This window comes from Hyaena hyaena, unplaced genomic scaffold, assembly GCF_003009895.1.
Source record: "Hyaena hyaena isolate Hyena2069 unplaced genomic scaffold, ASM300989v1 scaffold_43, whole genome shotgun sequence".
Taxonomy (NCBI): Eukaryota; Metazoa; Chordata; class Mammalia; order Carnivora; family Hyaenidae; genus Hyaena; species Hyaena hyaena.
Window position 1 is genome coordinate 1,112,849 of NW_024080675.1, and position 23,116 is coordinate 1,135,964.

At 36.4% G+C, this 23,116-nt stretch overlaps 1 protein-coding gene across 1 annotated transcript in view; it reads left to right on the forward strand.

The window, feature by feature from the left end:
* The window catches only part of INTS7 (integrator complex subunit 7), an 87,057-nt gene that overhangs the window by 30,095 nt on the left and 33,846 nt on the right, over window positions 1-23,116 (forward strand). Inside the window, exons 7-9 of the mRNA XM_039230100.1 lie at window positions 449-571; window positions 17,860-17,977; window positions 22,469-22,603. Coding sequence (XP_039086031.1) covers window positions 449-571; window positions 17,860-17,977; window positions 22,469-22,603 — 376 coding nt within the window. The remainder of the gene's footprint in view (window positions 1-448; window positions 572-17,859; window positions 17,978-22,468; window positions 22,604-23,116) is intronic.

Genomic DNA, 23,116 nt, shown 5'->3' on the forward strand with positions numbered 1-23,116 from the left:
TCTTTAAACTGCCTTTTCTTCGGTAAACTTGCCTATTAAGCATAAACCAAAAAAAAATTAAGTAACCCCTAAGTTTTGATAATATTAAAATCTCTTTCTCTGATAAAGATTACTTTAACTTCCTTTTGTTTGCTTTTTTTCTTTTCTGTATTCAAAGTACTAATTCTGGGGAGCCCTTTAAGAAAATGAAGCAGAAGTGGGGGCACTTGGCAGAGCATGGGTTTGGCAGCAAAGAAAAGGCCAGGTCCCGTGCTAGAATCTTACAAGTTAAAGGATTATGAGTGTATTTTTATGCACAAGGAGAAACTGGCCCAAACATGGACCCATAGCTAATAAATGACCAGGCTGCAACGTGAAATGAGTTCTGTCTCAAATCTAAAAGCTTCAGTTACATCCCTAATGATAATTTCAGTGGCGGTATTGTTCAGGAATGACTTTTCTTTCATAGATCCAGCTTCTACTGCAGTATTTGAAGAAAGACCCTAGGAAGGCAGTAAAGAGACTTGCTATACAAGATCTGAAATTACTTGCAAATAAAACACCACACACTTGGAGTAGGGAAAATATTCAGGTATGTAGAACTTTGAACATTAATATTTTATGTAGAGAAATAATGCAACATTGTCATAAATTGTTTTACTCTACATTTTTGTATCACCTTTGTCATCTTTTAAATGTTTGGATTTGAAAGAAAATTTAAGAACAGCATTGAGGGGCGCCTGGGTGGCTTAGTCGGTTAAGCGTCCGACTTTCGCTTAGGTCATGATCTCACAGTTCGTGGGTTTGAGCCCCGCGTCGGGCTCTGTGCTGACTGCCGGCTCAGAGTCTGGAGCCTGTTTCAGTCTGTGACTCCCTCTCTCTCCGACCCTCCCCTGCTCGCGCTGTCTCTCTCTCTCTCTCTCTCTCCTAGAAATAAAAAAAAAAAAAAAAAAAACGAACAGCATTGATATTTATGACAGAAGTTTTTTTTTTTAATAGGGGCAAAATAAATACCTAAAACTTTTATCCTTTAGTGCATTAAGTTGTTATAGTGAGTTAGACTTTGTCTCTCAGTTTCCTGTTACTTTTCCCATAGCAGCACTAAGGCCACACAAGAAGCCCAGTTAAATCACTTATTTAATTCCTGTCTCCTTTACTCACTTTAGGGAGAAAAATTGGGTGCCGGCTGTGATTTATTAGGGAGAAGGTACTGGAAGTGTAACTTAGCAAAGTATATTTTTCCTTTTTATGGAGAGGAAGGACATTCTTAAGTTTTCTTTTATAACTACAGGAGCAGGTCTCAATCTTTAGACTTTTATTTATTTTTAAAGGTTTATTTACTTATTTTGAGAGCAAGAGAGAGAGCAGGGAAGAGGGAGAGAGAGAGAGAAAGAGAAAAAGAGAAAGAGAAAATCCTCTGCAGGCTCCACACCACCAGCACAGAGCCTGATGCAGGGCTTCATCCCATGAACCGGGAGATCATGACCTGAGCCGAGATCAGGAATCAGAAACTTAATGGATTGAGCCACCCAGGCACCCCAGTCAATCTCTAGACCTTTTTTTCTTTTTTTTTTTTTAATGTTTTACTTATTTCTGAGAGAGAGAGAGAGAGAGACAGCATGAGCAGGGGAGGTCAGAGACAGAGGAAGACAAAGAATCTGAAACAGGCTTCAGGCTCTGAACTGCCTGTCAGCACAGAGCCCGACGTGGGGCTCGAACCCACGAACTGTGTGATCATGCCCTGAGCTGAAGTCGGATGCTTAACCGACTGAGCCACCCAGGTGCCCCTCTAGACCTTTAATGTGGCATCTTTTATAGCATTGTTTAGGTTAAGATAATGTTTTATATTTTTTCTCAAAACAACCCAATTTGTTTATTCACTACTGTTAACAGATGCACCATTTTCTAAAAAATGCTATTTGAAGTGAAATGGAAGATTGTTGGAATGTAACCTTTATTTTCATGGATTTTATTATCTTTTGGTGTTATCATCACTGCAGTGCAACAGAAACCTTTGGATTTCAGATCATTAAGCTAAGCTGCCGGGTTAATTTGTTTTTTTGTTTGCAGTTTTCTAAACATGTTTCCGTATATTGTGATCTGTAGGCTCGACTATCCCAAGAGATAAAGGCAGGTGTTAGTATTTGCATTTAGGAGGTGAAACAAATTAGGGTTCAGAGGGGCTTAATGTGCTTAAGAGAGCTTCTTAAGAGGACTAAATTAAGGTTTTAATTAAGAGAGCTCTGTCCTCTATTGCTTTTTCCACTAAATAGTACTGTCTTTCTAAGAAGAGAATGTACTCAGCTACAGTAGGGAAGCAAACCCAGTGAAAGCACTGTATTCCTTCTCATTCGTCTCCTTACTGTAGGATACATCACACATACAAGACAGTATGTTAAATATATATTTAATGGTTTAAATAATTGTAAACGAAAACCAGGTAGCCACCATCCAGCTGGAAATAGAAGACTGCAGGCTCACAGGCCCCTGGGCCTTCTCTCACACAGTAGTCCCTGGTCAGCACCAAACACCTACCCGGAAGAAACCGCTATTTTGACTTTTTGTGATAATTGTTTCTTTGCTCTTTATTGTTTTACCACCTATCTATGCTTCCCTAAAAGATAATGTTTAGTTTTTGTTTTGATTTCTTTTGCTTAACGTTGTACTGATGAGACTCGTCCATGTGGTTGCATGTTTTTTCCCCTTTAATTGCTGTGTAGTTTTCCATTGTATGAATGGACCATGGTTTGTTTGCTCCTGGTGGGTTCTTTCCAACACGGGGCACTTGCAAACAGTGCTGATATGAGTATTCTTCATCTCCTGGCACATATGTGCAGGGCGTTCTTTAGATACTTAAGAGTGAAGCTGGTGACTTCTAGAATATGTAGATCTTCAGCTCTACAGTTAATGTCAAACCGTGTTCCAAAGTGATTGAGCCAATTTACATTCCTAATAAGGGGAGTGCTTATTGGTCCACATCCTTGCCAACACTTAGAATTACCAGACCCTTACATTTTTACCGGTTTAGAAGTTGTAGTTTTAATTTCGAATTCCTGATTACTTAAGAAGTCGAACATCCTTGACCATTGGATTTCCTCTTTTGAGACAGAGCTATGCAAGTGTTGATTACTTTTCTGTTGATTGTAGTCATTCTTTGTATATTCTGGATACTTGTACTTTATTGGCCCTTGGCATTCTATATACGTTTCAGAAGCAGCTGATCAAGTTTCGCCTAAAAAAAAAAAATTGAGAGGGGCACCTGGGTGGCTTGGTTGGTTAAGCTTCTGACTCTTGATTTCGTCTCAGGTCATGATCTCATGATCTGTGAGTTTAGGCCCTGTGTCAGGCTCTGCACTGACTGCGCGGAGCCTGCATGGGATTCTTTCTCTCTTTCCCTCTGTCTCTCTCTCTGCCCCTCCCTCCCATCTTTCTCTCTCTCTCTCAAAATAAATAAATAAAACTTTTTTAAAAAGTTGATCATTTCATTGGGATTACATTGAATGGAAAGATCAATTTGTAAGAAATTATGTGTTTACAGTATTAAGCTTTCTAATGCATGAACATCTTTTCATTTATTTAATTTTCTGTAGTTTATCTTTTACTGTAATCTGTTTTGTCTGATATTAATATAGTTACTTCAGTTTCCTTGGGATGTACCTACATGATAGATTATCATCTTTTTACTTCTAGGCTTTATCTGTTTCATATATGTCAGATGTTAATTCTGCTACAAAGACCTTACAACACACACAACTCCTCTTTCTTTAAATTCTTACATATTGTTGTCATGTGTCTTAATTCTATCTTTTCAGACTGTTTTGTTGTTTTATAAATTCATTGATCGTTTGGACCTTCCACTGTCTTTGCTCTTCTTGCATCTCTGCCTTTTCTCTGGGATACTTTTTCTTCTGCCTTTGAAAAGTTATTGATTGATTGATTGATTGATTGAAAGTCCTTTAGTGAGGGTCTGTGGTGTTAAGTTCTCCCAATATTTGCTTGTCTGAAAATGTCTTCATTTTGTCCTCCATCTTGAAAGATACTTTTTTGGGGGGTAGAAAAACAGCCTCGAGGGTATCATTCTACTCTTTAGTGATTTCCATTATTACTGCTGAGAGTAGCAGTACTCTTTGTAAGAAATTTTTTTTTCTGCTTTAAAATTTTTGTTTAATTTGACGTTCTGCATAGTGAACCATCTGTGGATTTCTTTTGTTTAACTGTCTAGACTATTGATTTTCTCGAAACATAAGAATGGTGTTTTTCAACACTTTTGGGAAATTGTCAGCTATCATTTTTGCAAATATTGCTAGTCTCTCACCTTTCCTCCTGGATCTCCAGTGAAATAAATGTATATTAGTCCTTCTCGTAATCCCCCATGTTCCTTATCTTTTTTCCGTCTCTTTATCTCTTTGTGCTGTGTTCTGAATAATTTCTCCTGTACATGTTTTAGTCCAATAATTATCTCTCCAGCTTATCTAAGGTCTTTTCATTGGCCTTCTGTTGTAGTACCCTTTTTCCGTATATACCTGGCTGTTTTTTACTTCAAGCTACTCATTTTCCTTGGAGAAGTGTGTGGGAATCTTCTAAAGAAGAATTTCTCTAGAGAAGGTTTGCGTTTGCTTCTGCTCTGTGGAGAGGCCAGGTAATGATTCATGCTGTGGGGAAAAATAAAGTCAGGGAAGAGGATTAGTGAGTGAGGAAGGTGGAGGTTGTAGTTTTATGTAGGATGGTCGGGGGAGCTCTTACTAAGAAACTGACACTTTAGCAAGGAACTAAAGGAGGGACCCCAACTTTGTGAGCCTCTGAAAGAAGAACGTTACCAGCAGTGAGAACAAGAAAAAGGTCCTGATGTGAGAGCATTCATGAGTGTGAGGTCAGTGTGACTGTACATACAGCGTAAGATGGATGGAGTGGGTAGCAAATCATTTAGGGCCTTTGAATCCTTTGTCAGGAAGGACTTTAGCACAAGCCGTTATTATTTTTTCATTGAAATATATTTGACATATAACATTGTGCTAATTTAAGGTATACAGCATGTTAATATGGGACACTTCTATATTGTAATATGATTGTCATTGTAGTGATAATTTGTACCCCATCACAATAACATAATTATCACTTCTTAATTTTAGTGGTTGGAATAATTAAGTTCTTGAGTCCTAACAAGCTTGATGCTCATACAGCATTGTTGTCCATATTCACTATATGATACGTTAGATCTCTAGGACTGATTTATTCATAAATTTGTACTCTTAAACCACATGTGTCCTATCCTCCCACCCCCAAGTTAGACAGCAAAAGACAAATACTGTATGATGTCACTTCTTTGTGGAATCTGAAAAGGCCAAACTTAGGAAAACAGTAAAATGGTGGTTACAAGGGTGATGGGGGGTGGGGTGCAGAGGATGTTAGGATACTTGTTCTAAAAGACTCTCTCTGGCTTAGATATGTTGAGACTAGATTGTAGGGACACAAGGGCAGAAGCAGGCAGAACATTTAGGACGTGATTGTAAATATTCCAATTAGAAAACACTGTGGTTATCAGAACCCAGGGGAGCAGTGGAGATAGCAGCAAGAAGTGGTAATATTCTGGATATATTTTAAAGGCAAAGCTGACAGATTTACTGGCAAATTATACATAGAGTATAAGAGTAAGAAAGGATGACTCAAGGCTTTTGGCTTCAACAAATTTACTTGGATTGGGTAAGACTCTGGGAGTCTTATTTCTTGAAGATAAAGAGTTCAATTCTGACCGAATAAAGTTTACAGTGTCAGACATCTAAGTGGAGATGTCAGGGCATTGCAGTTTTAGTGAACAGATCTAACTGAAGTTGTAAATATGGGACCATCAGTTTATAGATGGTATTTAAGGTCATGAAACTGAGTCACCTAGAGAGAGAGAACGATGAAATAAGAAAGAACCAAAAAAGAACCAGCAAAGCAGCCTGAAAAGAAGCAGCCTGTGAGGCAAGAGATAAGTCAAGATAATATTATTTTATAGGAAGAAGGCTGTAATCAACCATGAGAGATACTGCACTGTATTTGTATTCTCCAAGATAGGAGGACTGATAGTTCACCTTTGCAATTAACATAATGAAGACATTGATGACCTGCATGAGAGCAGTTTTATTGGAATATTGTGGGCACAAGACTAGTTAGAGAAAAACAGGAGAAATACAGTGAATATAGAAAGTGCTTTTTAAAATTTTTTTATTTTAATTTTTTTGTTTATTTATTTTGAGAGAGTACATGTGTGTACATGGGTGGAAGAGGGGCAGAGAGAGAGGGAGGGAGAATTCCAAGCAAGGTCTGAGCTGACACACCAGAGAGCCTGTCGTAGGGCTTGAAGCCATGAACCATGAGATCATGACATGAGCCAAAATCAAGAGTTGGATGCTTAACCTACTGAGCCACCCAGCCACCCCTATTTTTTAATTTTTTTTAAGTTTGAGGTTTGTTTGATTTTTTTTAATTTGAGAGAGAGAGAAAGAACGAGTATGGGGAAGGGGTAGAGGGAGAGAGAAAGAATCTTAAGCAGGCTCCACATTCAGTGTGGAGTGGAGCTCGAACTCAGGACCAGGAAATCATGACCTCAGCCAAAATCAGGAGTTGAATGTTTAACCAACTGAGCCACCCAGTTGCCCCTAGAAAGTGTTTTTAAAGGAGTTCTGCTTTACGAAATAGGTCAGTCAGAGTAAGACAAGTACCATATGAATTCACTCACGTGGAATTTAAGAAACAAAACAAATGATCATAGGGGGAAAAGGAGAGGGAAACCAAGAGACTCTGAGCTATAAAGAACAAACTGATGGTTATCAGGAGGCCGGTGGACAGGTTGGAGGGGATGGGTTAAATAGGTGATGGGGATTTAGGAATATACTTGGGATGAGCACCGGGTGTTGTATATAACTGTTGAGTCACTGAATTGTATTCCAGAAACTAATATTACACTGTATGTTAGCTAACTGGAATTTAAATAAAAACTAAAAACTAAATAAATAAAAAACACAGGAGTTCTGCTTTAAATAGCAAAGAATTGAGATTATACTGCTGAAATGTATGTTGTCTGCTTTTTGTTTTTTATCTTGGGAGGAGTTTAAAGAAACAGAAATGCCTTTAAGCTAAGGTAATAGAGGATTGCTGGATAATTAAGATATTTGAGCAAAGCAGTGTATATACATATGGTGTCTAGCATATTTATATAAGTGGTTATTTAAGGGGTGCCTCAGTGGCTCAGTTGGTTGGGTATCTGACTGGGTTTCAGTTCTGGTTGTGACCTTGGGGTCGTGGGGTCCAGCCCTATGTCAGACTTCTCACTGGCCATGAAGCCTGCGTAAGATTCTCTTTCCCTCTACCATTTGCACTCTCTCTCAAAAAAACAAAAAAGTTTTTATAAGAATAGTTCTGAAAAGCTATATTACTATATTACAGATAAGATTTTTCTGTCGTTTTCCTTCTTGTATACTTTGACAGAATAAAGGGTTTGGGGGGGTGCTGTCTTAATAAAATGAGTTGGGATCTTTATCTTTCTATATTTTGGAATGGTGAACAGCTATGACAGAAATTTTCTGTCTTCTGAAGATATTGCTTAAAAGATATCATAAACCCATCTGAACCTGGAACTTTTTCCAGGGATAGTATTTTGAGAATATTTCCAATTATTTACATAGATACTGCCCTATCAAAGTTTTCTACCTCTTCTTGAACCAGTTTTGATGTTGCCCATTTAATTCACTTCTCAAATTCATTAGTATCAATATAGAGAACCTTTATAATTTTTAGTATTTTGTATTTGGAATTTTATCTTTATCTTTTCTTACTCTTTGTGTTTGTATCCCCCTTTTCCTGATTAGACTTTGCAGAGGCGTGGCTTTCTTATGTTTTTCAAGGGCTTAGAACACTTACTTTTATCCTTGTTTTATAATGAAAGAAGTTAAGGCTATTAATTTGCCTCTTAGTGCAGATTGCCTACATTCCATAAATTATGTCTTCTAGTGCTCTCATTGCCATTAATTTGAAAAGCATTTTTTAAAAGTCAGATTTATTGTGGTATAATTCATTTACAGAAACCTTTCTAGGTATACTGGTCAATGAGTTCTCATAAATGTATATAGTTCTGTAACAACCAGCACAATTGACATATAGAACATTTTTATCACCCCAGAAGATCCTTCAGGCTCCTCTGTAGTCAGTCCTTCCCCCAACTCCTAACAACCACCAGTCTGATTTCTGTCCCTGTAATTTTGCCTTCCTAGAATATAAATGGAATCATACAGTAGGTAGCCTTCTGGATATGACTTCTTTTACTTAATAGAATGCTTTCGATATTCATTCATGTTGTTGCATTAGGCAGTAATTCACTCCTTCTTATTGCTAAGTAGTATCCCAGTGTATGGACATACCACAATTTGTTTATTCATTCACGGGTTGAGGGACACTTGGATTGTTTCCAGTTTTTGCTATTATAAATCAAGCTATTCTTGTACAGGTCTTGGGAGACATTTCTGGGGTAAATACTTAGGACTTGAACTGGCAGATTGTGTGGTAAATATATTACTAACTTTGTAAGATACTGCCAAACTGTTTTCCATGCTGACTGTACCATTTTACATTCCCACCAGCAGTGTGCAAGAGTTCTAGTTCTCTATCTTTGCTAGCACTCTCTATTGTATGGCTTTGTAATCTTGGCCATTTTAATAGGTGTATCGCGTCATAGTTTTAATTTACTTTTCCCTAATGACTAATGATGAGTGTCTTACAGGCTTGTCATCTGTATCTCTTTGGTGAAGTGCCTATTTTAATCCTTTATGCATTTTTTTAAGATGATCTTCCTGTTACTGAGTTTTTTATATATTCTGGATGCAAATACTTTATCAGATGTGTAGTTTACAAGTATTTCCTGCCAGTATGTGTCTTTACTACAGTATCTTCTAGAGAGTAGAAGTTATTTACTTTGATGAAATTTAGTTTATCAATTTTTCTTCCCTTTTTTCGGTTGTGTTTTTGTTTGTTTGTTTGTTTGTTTTATCTAGGAAATCCTTACCTGATCCAAGGTCACAGAGATTTTGCCCTGTGTTTTCTTCTAGAAGTTTTATAGCTGTGGTTTTATATTTAGCTCTGTGTGATCCATTTTGAGTTGGCTATTGTCTGTATAGTACAAGGTAGGGATTGATAGGCATTTAGCTAGCCAGTGGTCCCACACCATTTGTTGAAAAGACTGTCCTTTCTTCATTGACTTACCTTAGCGTCTTTGTTGAAAATCCTTTAACCATATTTACATAAATCTGTTTCTGGGTTCTATTTCTTTGATACATGTGTCTGTCCTTAAATGAATAGCACACTACCTTGGGGTTTTATTTAGTTTTATTTATTTATTTAAAGTAATCTCTACACCCAGTGTGTGGCTCCAACTCATAATCCTCAGAACAAGAGTTGCATGCTCTTCCACCTGAGCCAGCTGGGCTCTCCAATAGCACACTATCTTGATTACTGTACCTTATAGTAAGTCTTGGAATCAGATGGTGCGAGTCCTCTACCTTTGTATTTATCAAAATTATTTTGGATGATGTAGGTCCTTTGCCTTGTCACATAAACTTTAGAATCAATTTGTCAATCTCTGCAAAAAGGCTTGCTAGGATTTTGATTGGTATCTGATCTATAGATCTATAGATCAGTTTGAAAAGAGCTGACATCTTAATAATACTGAGTTTTCTGATCCGTGAACATATCTCTCTTTAGGTCTTCCTCCACATTTCTTATTTGCAGTTCTTAGTTTAAAGCATACAAATCATGTAACATTCTGTTAGATTTATTTGTAAGTAGTTGATGGGTTTTGGTGGTATTATAAATGATTGTTTCTTTATATTTCCAAGAGAGCCATTGTGATTTCTTCTCTGACCCTGAAATTAATTTTTTCTTCTTTATTTGTATTATTTTTCCAGTTTTATTGAGATACACTTGACACACATCCCTGTGTAAGTTGAAGGTGTGCCCCATGATGGCTTCACTTACATTCATTGTGAAATGATGACTGTAGTTAAGTTTAGTTAGCGTCTGTCATCTCATGCAGGTACAATAGAAAAAAGTTTCTTAGGATGAGAACTCTTAGGCTTTACTCTCTTAAGTTTTGTATACATCACACAGCAGCATTAACTATAGTCATGTTGTACATTCCATCCCTGGTACTGATTAATCTTATGACTAGAAATTTCTGTTTTTGAAGTGATTAGTTTTTTATATTCATGGCATTTTTGTTGTTGCCAACCTTCTGTTATTAATTTCTAATTTTAAAGTTTCTATGTGGTCCAGTGAAGGATCACTTTTTATAATTATAGTTGACTGTTGAACAACATTTGTTTGAACTGCATGGGTCCACTAATACTTGGATTTTATATATATATATATATATATATATATATGCATATGTATATATATATACACATATGCATATATATATACACATATGCATATATATATACACATATGCATATATATATACACATATGCATATATATATATATATATGTTGAACTAACATGTTCCACTGCGTAGGGCGTTGGCACCCTCACCCCTGTGTCAACTATAGTTCAAAGGATTTAAAAAGAAGGTATATTTTCTATTTAATTATATCAGATATGTTATATGTAGATAATTTTATACTATATAATGTTACATGTTATATATATGTGTTGTAATAATATTATATATGTATATTACATATTATAGGTAACTAATACAGCATTTTAATATAAAGCTATATTGAATCTACTTTATTGATGATAGTACTCAAGTATACCGTCTTAAATTAGTTTTTTTTCCTTTTGATCTATGGGGTTTTGATATTTATTTGCTTCTCACATCCATTTGTATTTTAATTTAAAAATCTTAGAGACGCCTGGGTGGCTTAGTCGGTTAGGCGTTCGACTTAAGCTAAGGTCATGATCTCGTGGTCTGTGAGTTCAGGTCCCATGTCGGGCTCTGTGCTGACAGCTCAGAGCCTGAAGCCTGCTTTGGATTCTGTGTCTCCCTGCTCATGCTTCTATCTTTTTCTTTCTCTCAAAAGTATAAACATTAACAAAAAAAATTTTTAATCTTAATGCTCTCTTATTGCACAAATAGAATTTATTAATATAAAGGAATCCTCTCTCCTATTTAAAGCTTTTTGCCTCTGATTCTTTATGTATCATTAATATTGCTACTTATTTCTTTTTCTTTGGATGTATTCATTAGGTCTGCCAAATTTATTATCATTGACTTTTCTCTGTCATTTGGGTTTAATTCTTATAAATAGCAAATAGTTAGATTTACCTCTTTAGACTTAATCTGAGTCTTTTTAAGTAGTGTAACATAACTTATTTGCATTTATTGATATACCTGAGGTTTTTGTTTAACTTCTTCCATCTTCCTGTTGGTTTTATACATTCTTTTTGTTTCCTTTCTCTATTACTTTCCCTTGTTATTTTGATTGTTTTCTTTATTCCTTTATTTTTAGTGAATTAAAAAGATTTTTACATGCTAATTAAACATTTATTTTTACTATACTATCTCTGTACTCAATATATACTAATGTAAGAATGTGTGAAAAGTGTGGTCATTGAAATGTTGCAAATTTTAGCGGGCTTGAATTCTCTTTTTTCCTCCACTCCTTCCTCCCCATATGTCTTTTTAAAATAATGTGGAATTTAATGATCAATCATTTTGTGTTTTAATGCTATACAGGGTTTTTTTTTAGTAATAATTTTTTTCATAATATATGCACTGAACTTCACAGCTACATTAATGGTTACTTAAATGTTAACTGTTTTTGTTTATTTCACAACTTACTAGTATTTCTTCATTTTACCACATGTTCCCTTGAGTTTTTAATTCTGACTTTCCTGTGACTTTTTCTTCTATTAATTTTAATTGAAAATATGTATTTTTTGATATTTACTTCTCTCACAAAGAATTTTTTCCTGTGCCTGAAACCTGAGCATATTGATTTTAATTAAACAGATATGGTCAAATAATCACTACCTCAGAGCCTCAATATATTTTTGAAAATGCTGAAATAGAGCAGAGGAAAACAGTGCTAATGATGTAACACAGGATAATGGTTTGTTGGTTTCAAATTTGAATTTTACTCCCAATTACCAAGAGTAATTATATTTTTTCTAGGGCTTCCTCCTTGCCTCCCTTCCCTCCCTCTTTCCTTCCTTCCTCTCAGCCAGTTTTATCTACCGCTGATTAATTCTTGGGTTTTGGTACTTCAAGAGCAATTATGTCTATTTCATTGCTGCATTTGCTGGTGTGATGGTAGGTAGTATAATTAACATATGGAATCATATATTCCAGGTTTAAAGGAAATCATTTCATTCTAAATGTTCTAAAAACACAAAATGAAGGCGTATTATTTTTTTTTTTATTTTTTTTTAATGTTTTATTTATTTCTAGGAGAGAGAGAGAGAGACAGCGTGAGCAGGGGAGAGTCAGAGAGAGAGGGAGTCACAGACTGAAACAGGCTCCAGGCTCTGAGCTGGCAGTCAGCACAGAGCCCGACGCGGGGCTCGAACCCACGAACCGCGAGTTCATGACCTAAGTGAAAGTCGGACGCTTAACCGACTAAGCCACCCAGGAGCCCCTGAAGGCGTATTATTTAAAAAAAAATTTTTTTAACATTTATTTACTTTTGAGAGACAGAGAGAGCACGAGGAGGGGAGGGTCAGAGAGAGAGGGAGACACAGAATCCGAAGCAAGCTCCAGGCTCCGAGCTGTCAGCCCAGAGCCTGATGTGGGGCTCGAACTCACAGACTGTGAGATCATGACCTGAGTTGAAGTTGGATGCTCAAGTGATTTAGCCACCCAGGCACCCCTAGTGTATTATTATTAAAGTAGTCAAAAATAGAAGTAATTTCATAAAAGCAAAAATATTTTTTCATGTGTTTATATTTTTGTTTGGATTTTGTGTGCTTGCTAATAAAAATATCCATTTTAGTTGGTGTTAATTTGTATTAATAGCTTACACTATTCTGATATTATAATCATATCTGAAGAAGTTGATTTATACAACCTGTCTGTTACAAAGCAAAAGATATTTTTTCTGGATATTTTCAAAGACATAATTTATTTTTGGTTTTATATCTCCTGAGAGTTCTGATTTGTACCTTACCTGATACTAGAAGGAATGACAAGTTAAGCCTGAGAATTAGTTCTTTTACATCTTTTTCTTTGTGGTTAGTACAATAGAGACATAGAGAATTTTGAGAGATTATGTCTCTCTGACAGAGTACTTTGAAACATAACATTTTTCTGTACCTTAAAGATTTATGAATTTTTTGCCATGCTTTTCTGGAGCACATCCCTGGTGACCAATCCCATTCTAGGGTAGAAGAGAAGCCCCTATTTAGGAACTGACCCAGAAAACAGTAATTCAGGACAGAGCTTCAGTTAAGAAGTGAGGTAAGCCAGCCTAGAGAGAGAAATTCAGACCAAATAGTGAAGAAGATGGTCCTGGTGAGTGAGAAAGGGCTCTCTGTTTGAAGAGTTAGAGTTTTCCTTTTTGTTGATCTGAAAAATGGCCCTGGTATGAACAGTTTGTAATAGGTTATGTCCTTGGAACAGAAACTTGAGCCAGATTTCATCATTGAAATAGGATTGATGTGCCATCTCTGGAGAACTTTGTGATGTACTCTGTTAAGCTTACTGATTTGAATTAATGAACCTTGAAATCAGTATGCATTTACTGAGAGCATCTTAGGTACCCAGTACTGTGCTGAATGACAGAAATTAGAAGATAACATTAATTTTCTAACATTTTTCTTCAATTTTTTAAATGGTAAAATTCTTCTTGCTTTTTAAAAATCATTAATAACATTTTCATAAATGTCTCACATATGCCTTCTTGATTGTCCCAAAAGGTTAAATGTCTCCTAGTATACAGAGCACTCTTTGAAGCATAATTTTTAACACATACAAATATAAGACAGAGTCCTTAACTTCTGGGGCTGTTTGGCTGAGGGTTTTATTCTTAAGCACAAGTTTAGTTAATAGCACAAGGCAGGACAGTTCAGGCAATAAGACATAGATAAATGGAAATGGCTTATGTGTTTAAATAAAAAAAAGACTATGGTATTACCTAATCACAATCACTTTTTTAAAAGCTGCTTTCATTTGCACTTCAAAAACAGCACCTATGTCTTCTTTTATTTCTTTATCCTTCACTCTTTCTTTCATACACTTGCATTTAGATCTGTTTTCCTATCTCTTTTGCTTCGGCACTTAAAATGTCGCCAGTGTTCTTATTGCTAAATCCGGAGGCTCTTCTGCTTTCGTCATCTTTCCTTTTAGTATATTTGGCACCATCAGCCTGCCCCTTCTCTTGGCTTCCTTGCACTAAACTGTCCTCACTCATATCTTCCACTCTTGAAACTGTATCATTTTTGGATTCTTCACCGCTCCTTTTCTTCAGAGTTGAGTCTTTGGGTTGAGTTGAAGCTGGGTGCTTCCTTCCATTTATTTCGTGCCATTGTGACTGCTCCCCTTCATGTCAGCATGGGCATTCTAGTCCTTTTCCCTGAGCTGAACTGCTCTCCAGCATCGTAGCTTGTAGAGCTTACAGGATTTTTGGACTTTTTATTATTATAGACAATAAATGTCACCCCTGCTTTTATTTTAACATTTATTTCTTTTTATGCCAATACATTCATGTGTTAAAGTTCAAAAGCTGCAAAAGGATACATGCATATATATACATATATGTAAAATATTTTCCCCTTACTCTTCTGCCCTCCACTCAGCTCCTTCGCCCAGTGGCAACCAATGCCTAATTTCTTGTATGTTTTTCCAGAGATGTTTTACATGAAAACAATTTGGTATATATCTTTACCCCCATTTTGCAGACAAGCTGAGACTCAAAGATTTCAGTAATTGGCTCAGATCACAGAGATGGTAAGTGGCAGAGCCAGAATTCCAGTGTGTCCTCCAGTTAAAAACCTGCTACATGTCAGATTCCAAATGCGTGGTAGATATTTCTCCTTGGACTTCCTGTCTTTTCCTATTTCCATCTTTCCTCTGAAATTAGCTTATTCTCGTAAATTCTCAATCTTAAATGGAATCAACATTTTCTAGACATCAGGTTTCAAATTTTGTAGTAATCATTGAGTCCTTGTTGATTCCCTCTTACATAGTCTGTTTCAGAACATCTTTCATATTCACACTCCACTCTCCATTCCTACCACCAAGCTGTGGTTCAGGCCATTGTCCATCATAACCTGCCCGGATTACTGCCTAGGCTGTAGGTTGCCTCCTTGACTCTCAACTCTGTTTAGCTTGCCAGAATAATCTTCCCTAATTCTTTTGATAACATCATTCCTCTCCATTGGCTTCCTTTTACCTTTCTCATTAGGTCTTAATTACTCTGCCTAACTTTCAAGGTCATTTTTAATCAGAGCTAATCTTCCCTATTCAGTGTATGTCTCCCTTCTCATCTCTTTGGGACATATCTCCTTAGGCAACAAATATTCCATATTGTAATCTAATTGCCACAGTTCTTGTTTGCTTCATCTTAATCACGGTCTTCCCTTCCATTACCAGAAACTACCTTCTTTTTCAAATCCATTTCTATTTCTGCCATGATTATTTGCTGCTGCTGCTGCTTTTCTTCTTAATTAGGTTTTTCTTTCAGTTGAAAAAGTACATGTGCACATGATAAAAAATTCACAGAGTTCAAGTTGCACAGTGAATGAAATACAAGTCATCTCTTCCCTCAGCTCTTGCCTGCATAGGTGGTCAGTATTACTGTTTTCTTCTGTGTCCTTCTGAATTTTGTCATTTGTCATCCATATGCAAGCATGTGTTTGTCCCGTCTTTTTTCTGTATGAAAATGAAAATGCAGTATATACATATTCTGAACCTTTTATCAGCAGTACATCTTAGGGAACATCTTGTGTTATCACTGAGGTCTACTGCATTCTTTTTTTACTAGCTGTATGGTATTCCCTGTATATTCCCAATCCTACTGATGGACATTAGAGTTGTTTTTAGTACTTTTACTGTTACTGATTACATTGCTACATTGACTAGTTTGTTTAAAAAAAAAAAATCACCTTTGTGAATGTACCACTTCTAAAAAAGGAGTCCTTGGATCCAATGATATATACATTTAAAATTTTTATATTTAATGCCAGTTACCCATCAGTGAGGTTTATGCCATTTTACATTCTATCAGCAATGCGTGAGAGCACCTGTATTCCACACTGTTTTCAGCATTGTGTATTATTAAGCTTTAATCTTGTCTGGTGAAAAGAAGTCTCTTAATTTAAATTTTTCAAATTATGAGTAAGATTTAACATCTTATACTTAAAAGCCATTGGATATACAAAAGCCATTTTGTATAAATACTGTGAACTACTCATTTTCCTATTAGGTTGTTTGTCTATTTGTTAGTAAGAACTTTTTATATGTTAAGATTGTTGGCCCTTCATTGACCTTACTTGATGGGAATATTTTTTTACAGGTTTGTCAATTATCTTTTTACTTTTTCTTTTCCCGTGTTGGCCCTTAGTACTTTTTACAGTTTTGCTTTTTATTTGCCATAAAAAAGAAACAAGAGTCTAGTTTTATTTTACCCAGATGACTTCCTGCTGTCTGTGAACTGTTGACTTAAAAGCCCCTCTGATTTGAAATGTCATTATCGTATATTAAATTCTATGTATATTGAATCCATGTCTGGGACCAGTTCTCTCTGACTGATTTCTCTGTCATGAGTAGGAAAAACTTTGACTTCTATAGGTTTATTATACATTTTATATTTGGTAGGGCTTATTTTGTCCATCATTATGCTTTGTCAGAATTTTTCTGGATATTTTCTGATTTAATTTTTCCATATGATCTTTAGAAACAGATGATCTAAATCTCCCCCCTCCCAAGATTTTGTTGCTATTTTTATCTGGGACATATTAAGTTTATTTTATAATTTTATAACTTTATTTTATAAATTTATTAACCCTTTCTGAAATTTTATTCTTTGCTTTTCCCCTGGTCTTTAAGTTTTGCCATTTTCTAAGCCTTTGCCCTTGGTAAAGAATGGCAATTAGTTTAATTTAGCAGAGCAGTTGCTTGACCATTTACAAGACATGTCCCAAGAGTAAATACACAGGATGAGGCAGGAGTCCCTGTAACACAAGCATATATTCGTAGTTGACTGTGCTGACAGAAAAGCATCTTGTTTTTCATAATTCTTCAGATCATCGTAGGCATAGCGTAGATAACCCAAGATGGAGAAGAGACTGCTTATTCACTTGTATAGTAGATAGAATTGCCACAGTCTATTTTTTTAAATATCCGTATATGAATTAACATACATATCTCTCAAGTAAGCAGAGTATGGTAGATGTTCTGCTTGTGATGACTAAAGAGTATATAAATTTACACACTGGGCTTAATAAAAAATCAGTCATGATGACCATTTTTTTTTAATAGATTTATTCTTCATAACAGGTGTAGATTTACAGAAAAATGGAAAAGATAATACAGAGGATTTCCATGCACCCAACATCCAGTTAACCCCTATTATTGGTAATTAACATTAGTATGGCACATTTGTTAAAATTAATAAGCCACTGTCGATACATTATTATTATTAAACAAAGTTCATTCCTTATCCTGGTTCCTTTAGTTGTTACTTGGTGTCCTTTTTCTGTTCCAGGATCCCATCTAGGAAACTACATTATATTTAGCTAACATGTTTCCTTAGGCTCCTCTTGGATGTGGCAGTTTGACTTAGGTTTTTTTATCATGTGGGAAAAAAGATAAAATTTTTCAAAAAGCTAGAACATTTAAAACAAGTAGACAATTTTAAAGTATATTGACATTTCAACTTCTGCGTTCCTTTCTCCTCTATTTCAGGCACTCTGTGAGTGTGCCCTCCAGACTCCTTATGACAGCTTAAAACTTGGGATGTTGTCTGTTCTTTCCACACTGTCAGGGACCATTGCCATCAAACATTACTTCAGCATAGCTTCAGGTAAGGCTAAGAGAGCGGAGAATATATGGACATTGTGATAATCCCTTTTTTCATATTGATGGGTCATATTGTTTATTCAGTAAAGCCTTAGAATGCAGAACGGTTTCAGTCTCATACTCTGTTATATGCTAGTGATTGATTTGAAAAGGATTTAATGCCTGTCATCATAAAATCTTGCACTTTGATTGTAATTCAAGGATATTGCTTTTCTAGATTTGCCCTGTTTTGAATTATATGTGAGTGAAACAGTATTTTTGCAGATACTTAACATAGCTTGTTTGCTTTTTGTATGCCTGTGACTCAAAGTGCCCTTTGGATTTAAGTACATTTCAAAGGCTAAATGGTGGTGATGCTTAAAGGCAAATGTCATATGCCCTCTTTAAGGTATATATCATCCCTCTGGAAAATGATTAAAATAAAACTTTACCCCAGTTCTATAATGATTTCCTAGTTGCCTATTCCTGATGATTCACCTTCAGAATGCCTGTATTGGGGCTCCTGGGTGGCTCAGTCAGTTAAGCGTCTGACTTTGGCTCAAGTCATGATCTCATAGTTCATGGGTTCGAGCCCCCCATCGGGCTCTGTGCAGACAGCTCAGAGCCTGGAGTCTGCTTCAGGTTCTGTGTTTCCTTTCTCTCTGCCCCTCCCCAACTTGTGCTCTGTCCCTGCCTCTGTTTCTCAAAAATCAATGAAAAAAATTTTTTTAATTAAAAAAATAGAAAAGAAGTAGGGAAGTGGGAGAATCCATCCTAGTGCAGTGACCATGGTCATGTCCCGTTTCCAGGGTCTGCTGTAGCAGTGGGCGTTTGCTGTGTCATGTGTGGTACTTTTGGCAGCAGTATGAGTTGTGATGTTAAGGAGTCCGTGCCGGGTGGTAATACCTTCGCTGAACTCATTCTGTGTATGGTTTGGGCAGTGATCTTTGTTGGTCTGTAGCCTTGCCATTTTCCTGTCTGTTTTCTAAGCCTAGTTTTCTAGCCTTTCCAGTAATTCTGTGAGGTATTTCTATGTCAGTTATCCATTGCTACACAATAAGTCACCTCCAAACTTAGTGGCTTAAAACCATCACCATTGTATTTGCTCTGATTCTGCATATCAGCAATTTTCATTGGCTTCTGCTGATCTCACCTAGGCTTTTACTCAGAAGACTGCAGTCCTCTGGAACCTGGACCAGACTGGACGGTCTAAGGTAGCCTCATTTACCAGCTGGAGCTTTGAAAGGCTCTCGTCAGAGGCACCGTGGTTCCGTATGCAGCTCTTAGGAGGCTAGCTTAGCCTTGTTGACATCGTGTCCTCAGGGCCCTCACATCAGCCTAAAGAAGGCAAGCCACCAGCATATAAGCACTTCTTAGTCTTTCACTTGCGCATGTTTTTTCATGTCTCACTAGCCAGGGCAGGTCACATAGGCAAGCCTAAATAAGTGGAGAAATAAGCACCTCTTGAGGCAAGGCATTAGAAAATGGCATTGCAAAGGGGCAGGCCTGCAAGGGATGGCATATATTATCACAGCCTTTTTTATCAACAATCTGTCACATAGCCATTGTGCTTTCCATAAGTTCTTTTTCTACATAAATCAGCCAGTCTCAAATTCTCAGCTGATAGTTACTATCCTTGACTGACATCCGGAAGAGAGCTGCAGGAAGCAGAGTATTAATTGTGTCTTACAATTTATCAGTGCCTTCCCATACAAGGACCCACTGCTCCTGTACAAGTAGCCCTTCAAGTACGGCACGTGGAGAGGAGTTAATAAGTATTAAAATTGAGGCTTACAGACTTGCAGTGATACGTCCAAATGTACACAGGCGCCTCAGCCTGGACCTGAACCCAAAAGTTCTCATGTACAGTGCATTTTTATACCAAATGACCTAGAGATAAAATAACTTTCTTTTTCTTTATTTAATTCCAGAGTCATTTATAAGCGTTTGTCAGGTTATACTATTCAAGCACTTCTTGAGCTTTGTCCTTTTACAGAATTCTGAATTTCATTAAATTTCAGTTTCTATATGGAATTAAGCAAAAGGTTTAAATAACCGCACTAGGTCATATTCACAAGAAATTAAAATCAAGGATTTTCCAAAATCATACTATTTTCATAAGCAATAGTAAATGTTTATGTTTTTGTTGATTAGAGTTTTTAATTATAAGCAGGATAGCTCATAAAACAAACTTAAATTTTGTGTCTAAATCACATGCTCATAAGCATGTAAAATGTTCATTGTCACGCATACCTAAGAAGAATGCTAAATAAAGTCACACTGAAATACTTTACCAGTCCATCAGCACAGCTTCAGAAGTGTGATAGCAGGGGTGTGGGTGAGCCACAACTCTCATGCATTGCTCGTGGGTTGTGAATTATTAAAGGTCTGCATAGGTGATTTGGAAATATTCATCAAAATTATAAATGAGCCAGAAATTCCACTTCTAGGAATTTGTCCTACTGACATATTCACATATTTGACAAATGACAAGTGTACAGGGTTATTCATAGCATCATTGTATGTAATAGCAAAATACTGTCTATCAGCAGGGGTGTAAGAGCATAAAAAAATCCATCAGTAGGGACCTCATTAAAGAAATCATAATGCACAACTGCAATAGAAGTCAGTGTCATTTATTAAAAGGAATATATGGCATGGAATAATCTCCACGATACAGTGTTTAATGAAAAAGCAAGATCCAAAAGATCTTGGGAAGGAGAAAGAGAAGTATGTGCGCTTGCAAATTTATAGAGCCTGGAATGGTACACAAGGAACTGATAACATTGCATGTATGAGGAAGACTTCTCACTCACTGACTTTTTACCTTTTTCTACTATTTGTTGAACCTTTTGAACCAGTTGGATTTATCTTAGTAAATAAAAAATTAAATTTAAAAATAATGTCCCTAAAACAGTTAACATAGAAAAATGCCAAAAAATACTATATTTGAAAGGCAAAATATTGGCCATTCTCCACTTACCGTGAGGATGTGTGAAGTTTTAAATTGTATTGATGTGCATACAGGGAAAAAAGATTTATTTAAAAGAAACACTCTAGAAAGTTAATGAAGTAATGTCACACTCATTTGTGGAATTTGGGATGATTTTTGTTTTTTTCCTTTGGATTTTTCTGGGGTTTTGCCAAGTTTCCTGTGATGAGGCTTCATAGGAAAAAATATAAGTTGCATGACATGTTTGTAAATTTATAAATGAGTCTGTTTTGTCCAAATCACATAGGAAAGAAAAAGAATGGAGGAAATACAGTGCCATAGTTTTGAAGAAACTTTTCAAATATTTTAAAAACACTAAGGTTTTACCTGAACTAGTATTTTTATGTCAAACTGGAAATCAGTAAGGCGACATATGTCCCACATTGCCAGAGATAGTCTTGGTTTATGCCTCTCGTAAGTAGTAATTGTGTCCCCTTTAGCCTCAAAAAATATGATCACCCTTGGTATGGGAGGCAAGGTTAAGTTGATAGGAATCATGGAAAATAAACAAGAGTGGAAAAAGGACAGCAGGAGCAAAAGACTATGCCAAAAAGTTGAAAAGCTTTAATCTTCTTCAAGCTCCTTCACTTATACTTGAGTGTTTCTCTATTATAAATTAAAGTATTTGCAACATAAGCCTTACGTTACAGACTTTCAAGTGTGAATTTAAAAAGTCACTGTGGGGCGCCTGGCTGGCTCAGTCGGTTAAGTGTCCGACTTTGGCTCAGGTCATGATCTCACGGTTCGTGGGTTCGAGCCCCGCATGGGGCTCTGTCTGTGTTGACAGCTAGCTCAGAGCCTGGGGCCTGTTTTGGATTCTGTGTCTCCCTCTCTCTCTCTGACCCTCCCCTGCTCACGCTGTCTCTCTCTCTCAGAAATAAATGGAAAAAAAAAGTCACTGCAGTCTACAGCATGGAGGTTAAGGTATAAAGCACAGGGGTAGGATATAAGTAACAGATTTTATGATCTCAGGGGCAAGATGCTTAAAATCTTTGGGCTTCAGTTTCTTCTGTAGAAAGCATTGAATCATTGATCCCAGAATCCTTTCCAGTTCTAAAATCATGAATTCTGTGTAAGCCTTTTGCCATATAACTATATGCCAGCCATTGAGGTGGGAAAAGCAAACTTAAAAGTTTTCTCTTTTTCTTTCCTCTCTTGAAGGTAAGGTTTATCTGATCAGAAGCCTGTATTGACATCCTAATTTTAATGAGAATCCATTTACATTCCCAGGATACACTTTTTAGTTGTTTTGGCTTTTGCTGTGTTCCTTGGCCAGTTTTCATTAATATGTTTGTGGGAAAGTCCTATATCATTTTAGATCCTAATCTTTACAGCCTATCGCATATACCTACCCATTCTAAGTATCTTGACAGGAAAAGCAAGAATGATGGTTTTTATTGATGATGAAATAGAAGTAGATGGAGTAGAAATTTTCTTTGAAAATGAGAAAAATGAACCTCTACGTTGAACTGCTTTTGAACTATCTGAGTGAATTAAGTGTGCTCCTTTTCTCTTCTTGTTTAGGAAACTTGGGTTCTTCCCCCAGATCCTCTGACTTGGTCCGGTTAGCCCAAGAATGCTGTTACCATAATAACAGGGGCATTGCAGCTCATGGAGTGCGAGTCCTAACTAACATAACTGTCTCCTGTCAAGAAAAAGGTCAGTTTGATCAGGACTGATACTATGTATAAACTTTCAAATTGCAGTTTGGGTGGAATTGTGTGTGTGTGTGTGTGTGTGTGTGTGTGTGTGTGTGTGTGTGTGTGTGTGTGTTTGGGTTTTTAATCTCTTATTATTTTTAGCACATGTGCTTTTACCTACTAGTGCCTCTTGAAGTGTTCTTGGAGCAGGTTTTCTCAAGCCTGTGAAATCCTATGAAAAATAAAAATTTACACATGAGGACCTTGGAATTGGGGTTGTGAAATTGAAAGATTTCATGGAGCCCATTTACTTTCAGTGTTCAACTTTGCCATGTATAGAGCTGTGGGTAGGAATCGCTTATGACTGCCCCATGGTATGACAATTTGTTCACCTGTACAAAAGCCTGAAATTTTTAGGAAAAAATAACTTATCACGGACTTCAATAGCAAATAGTTTAACCCGTGGGGCTTAAATAGCAGTTTCACCTAGGAGCAAATGAATTAACAGAGTAATATGAATTAAATTGGCATA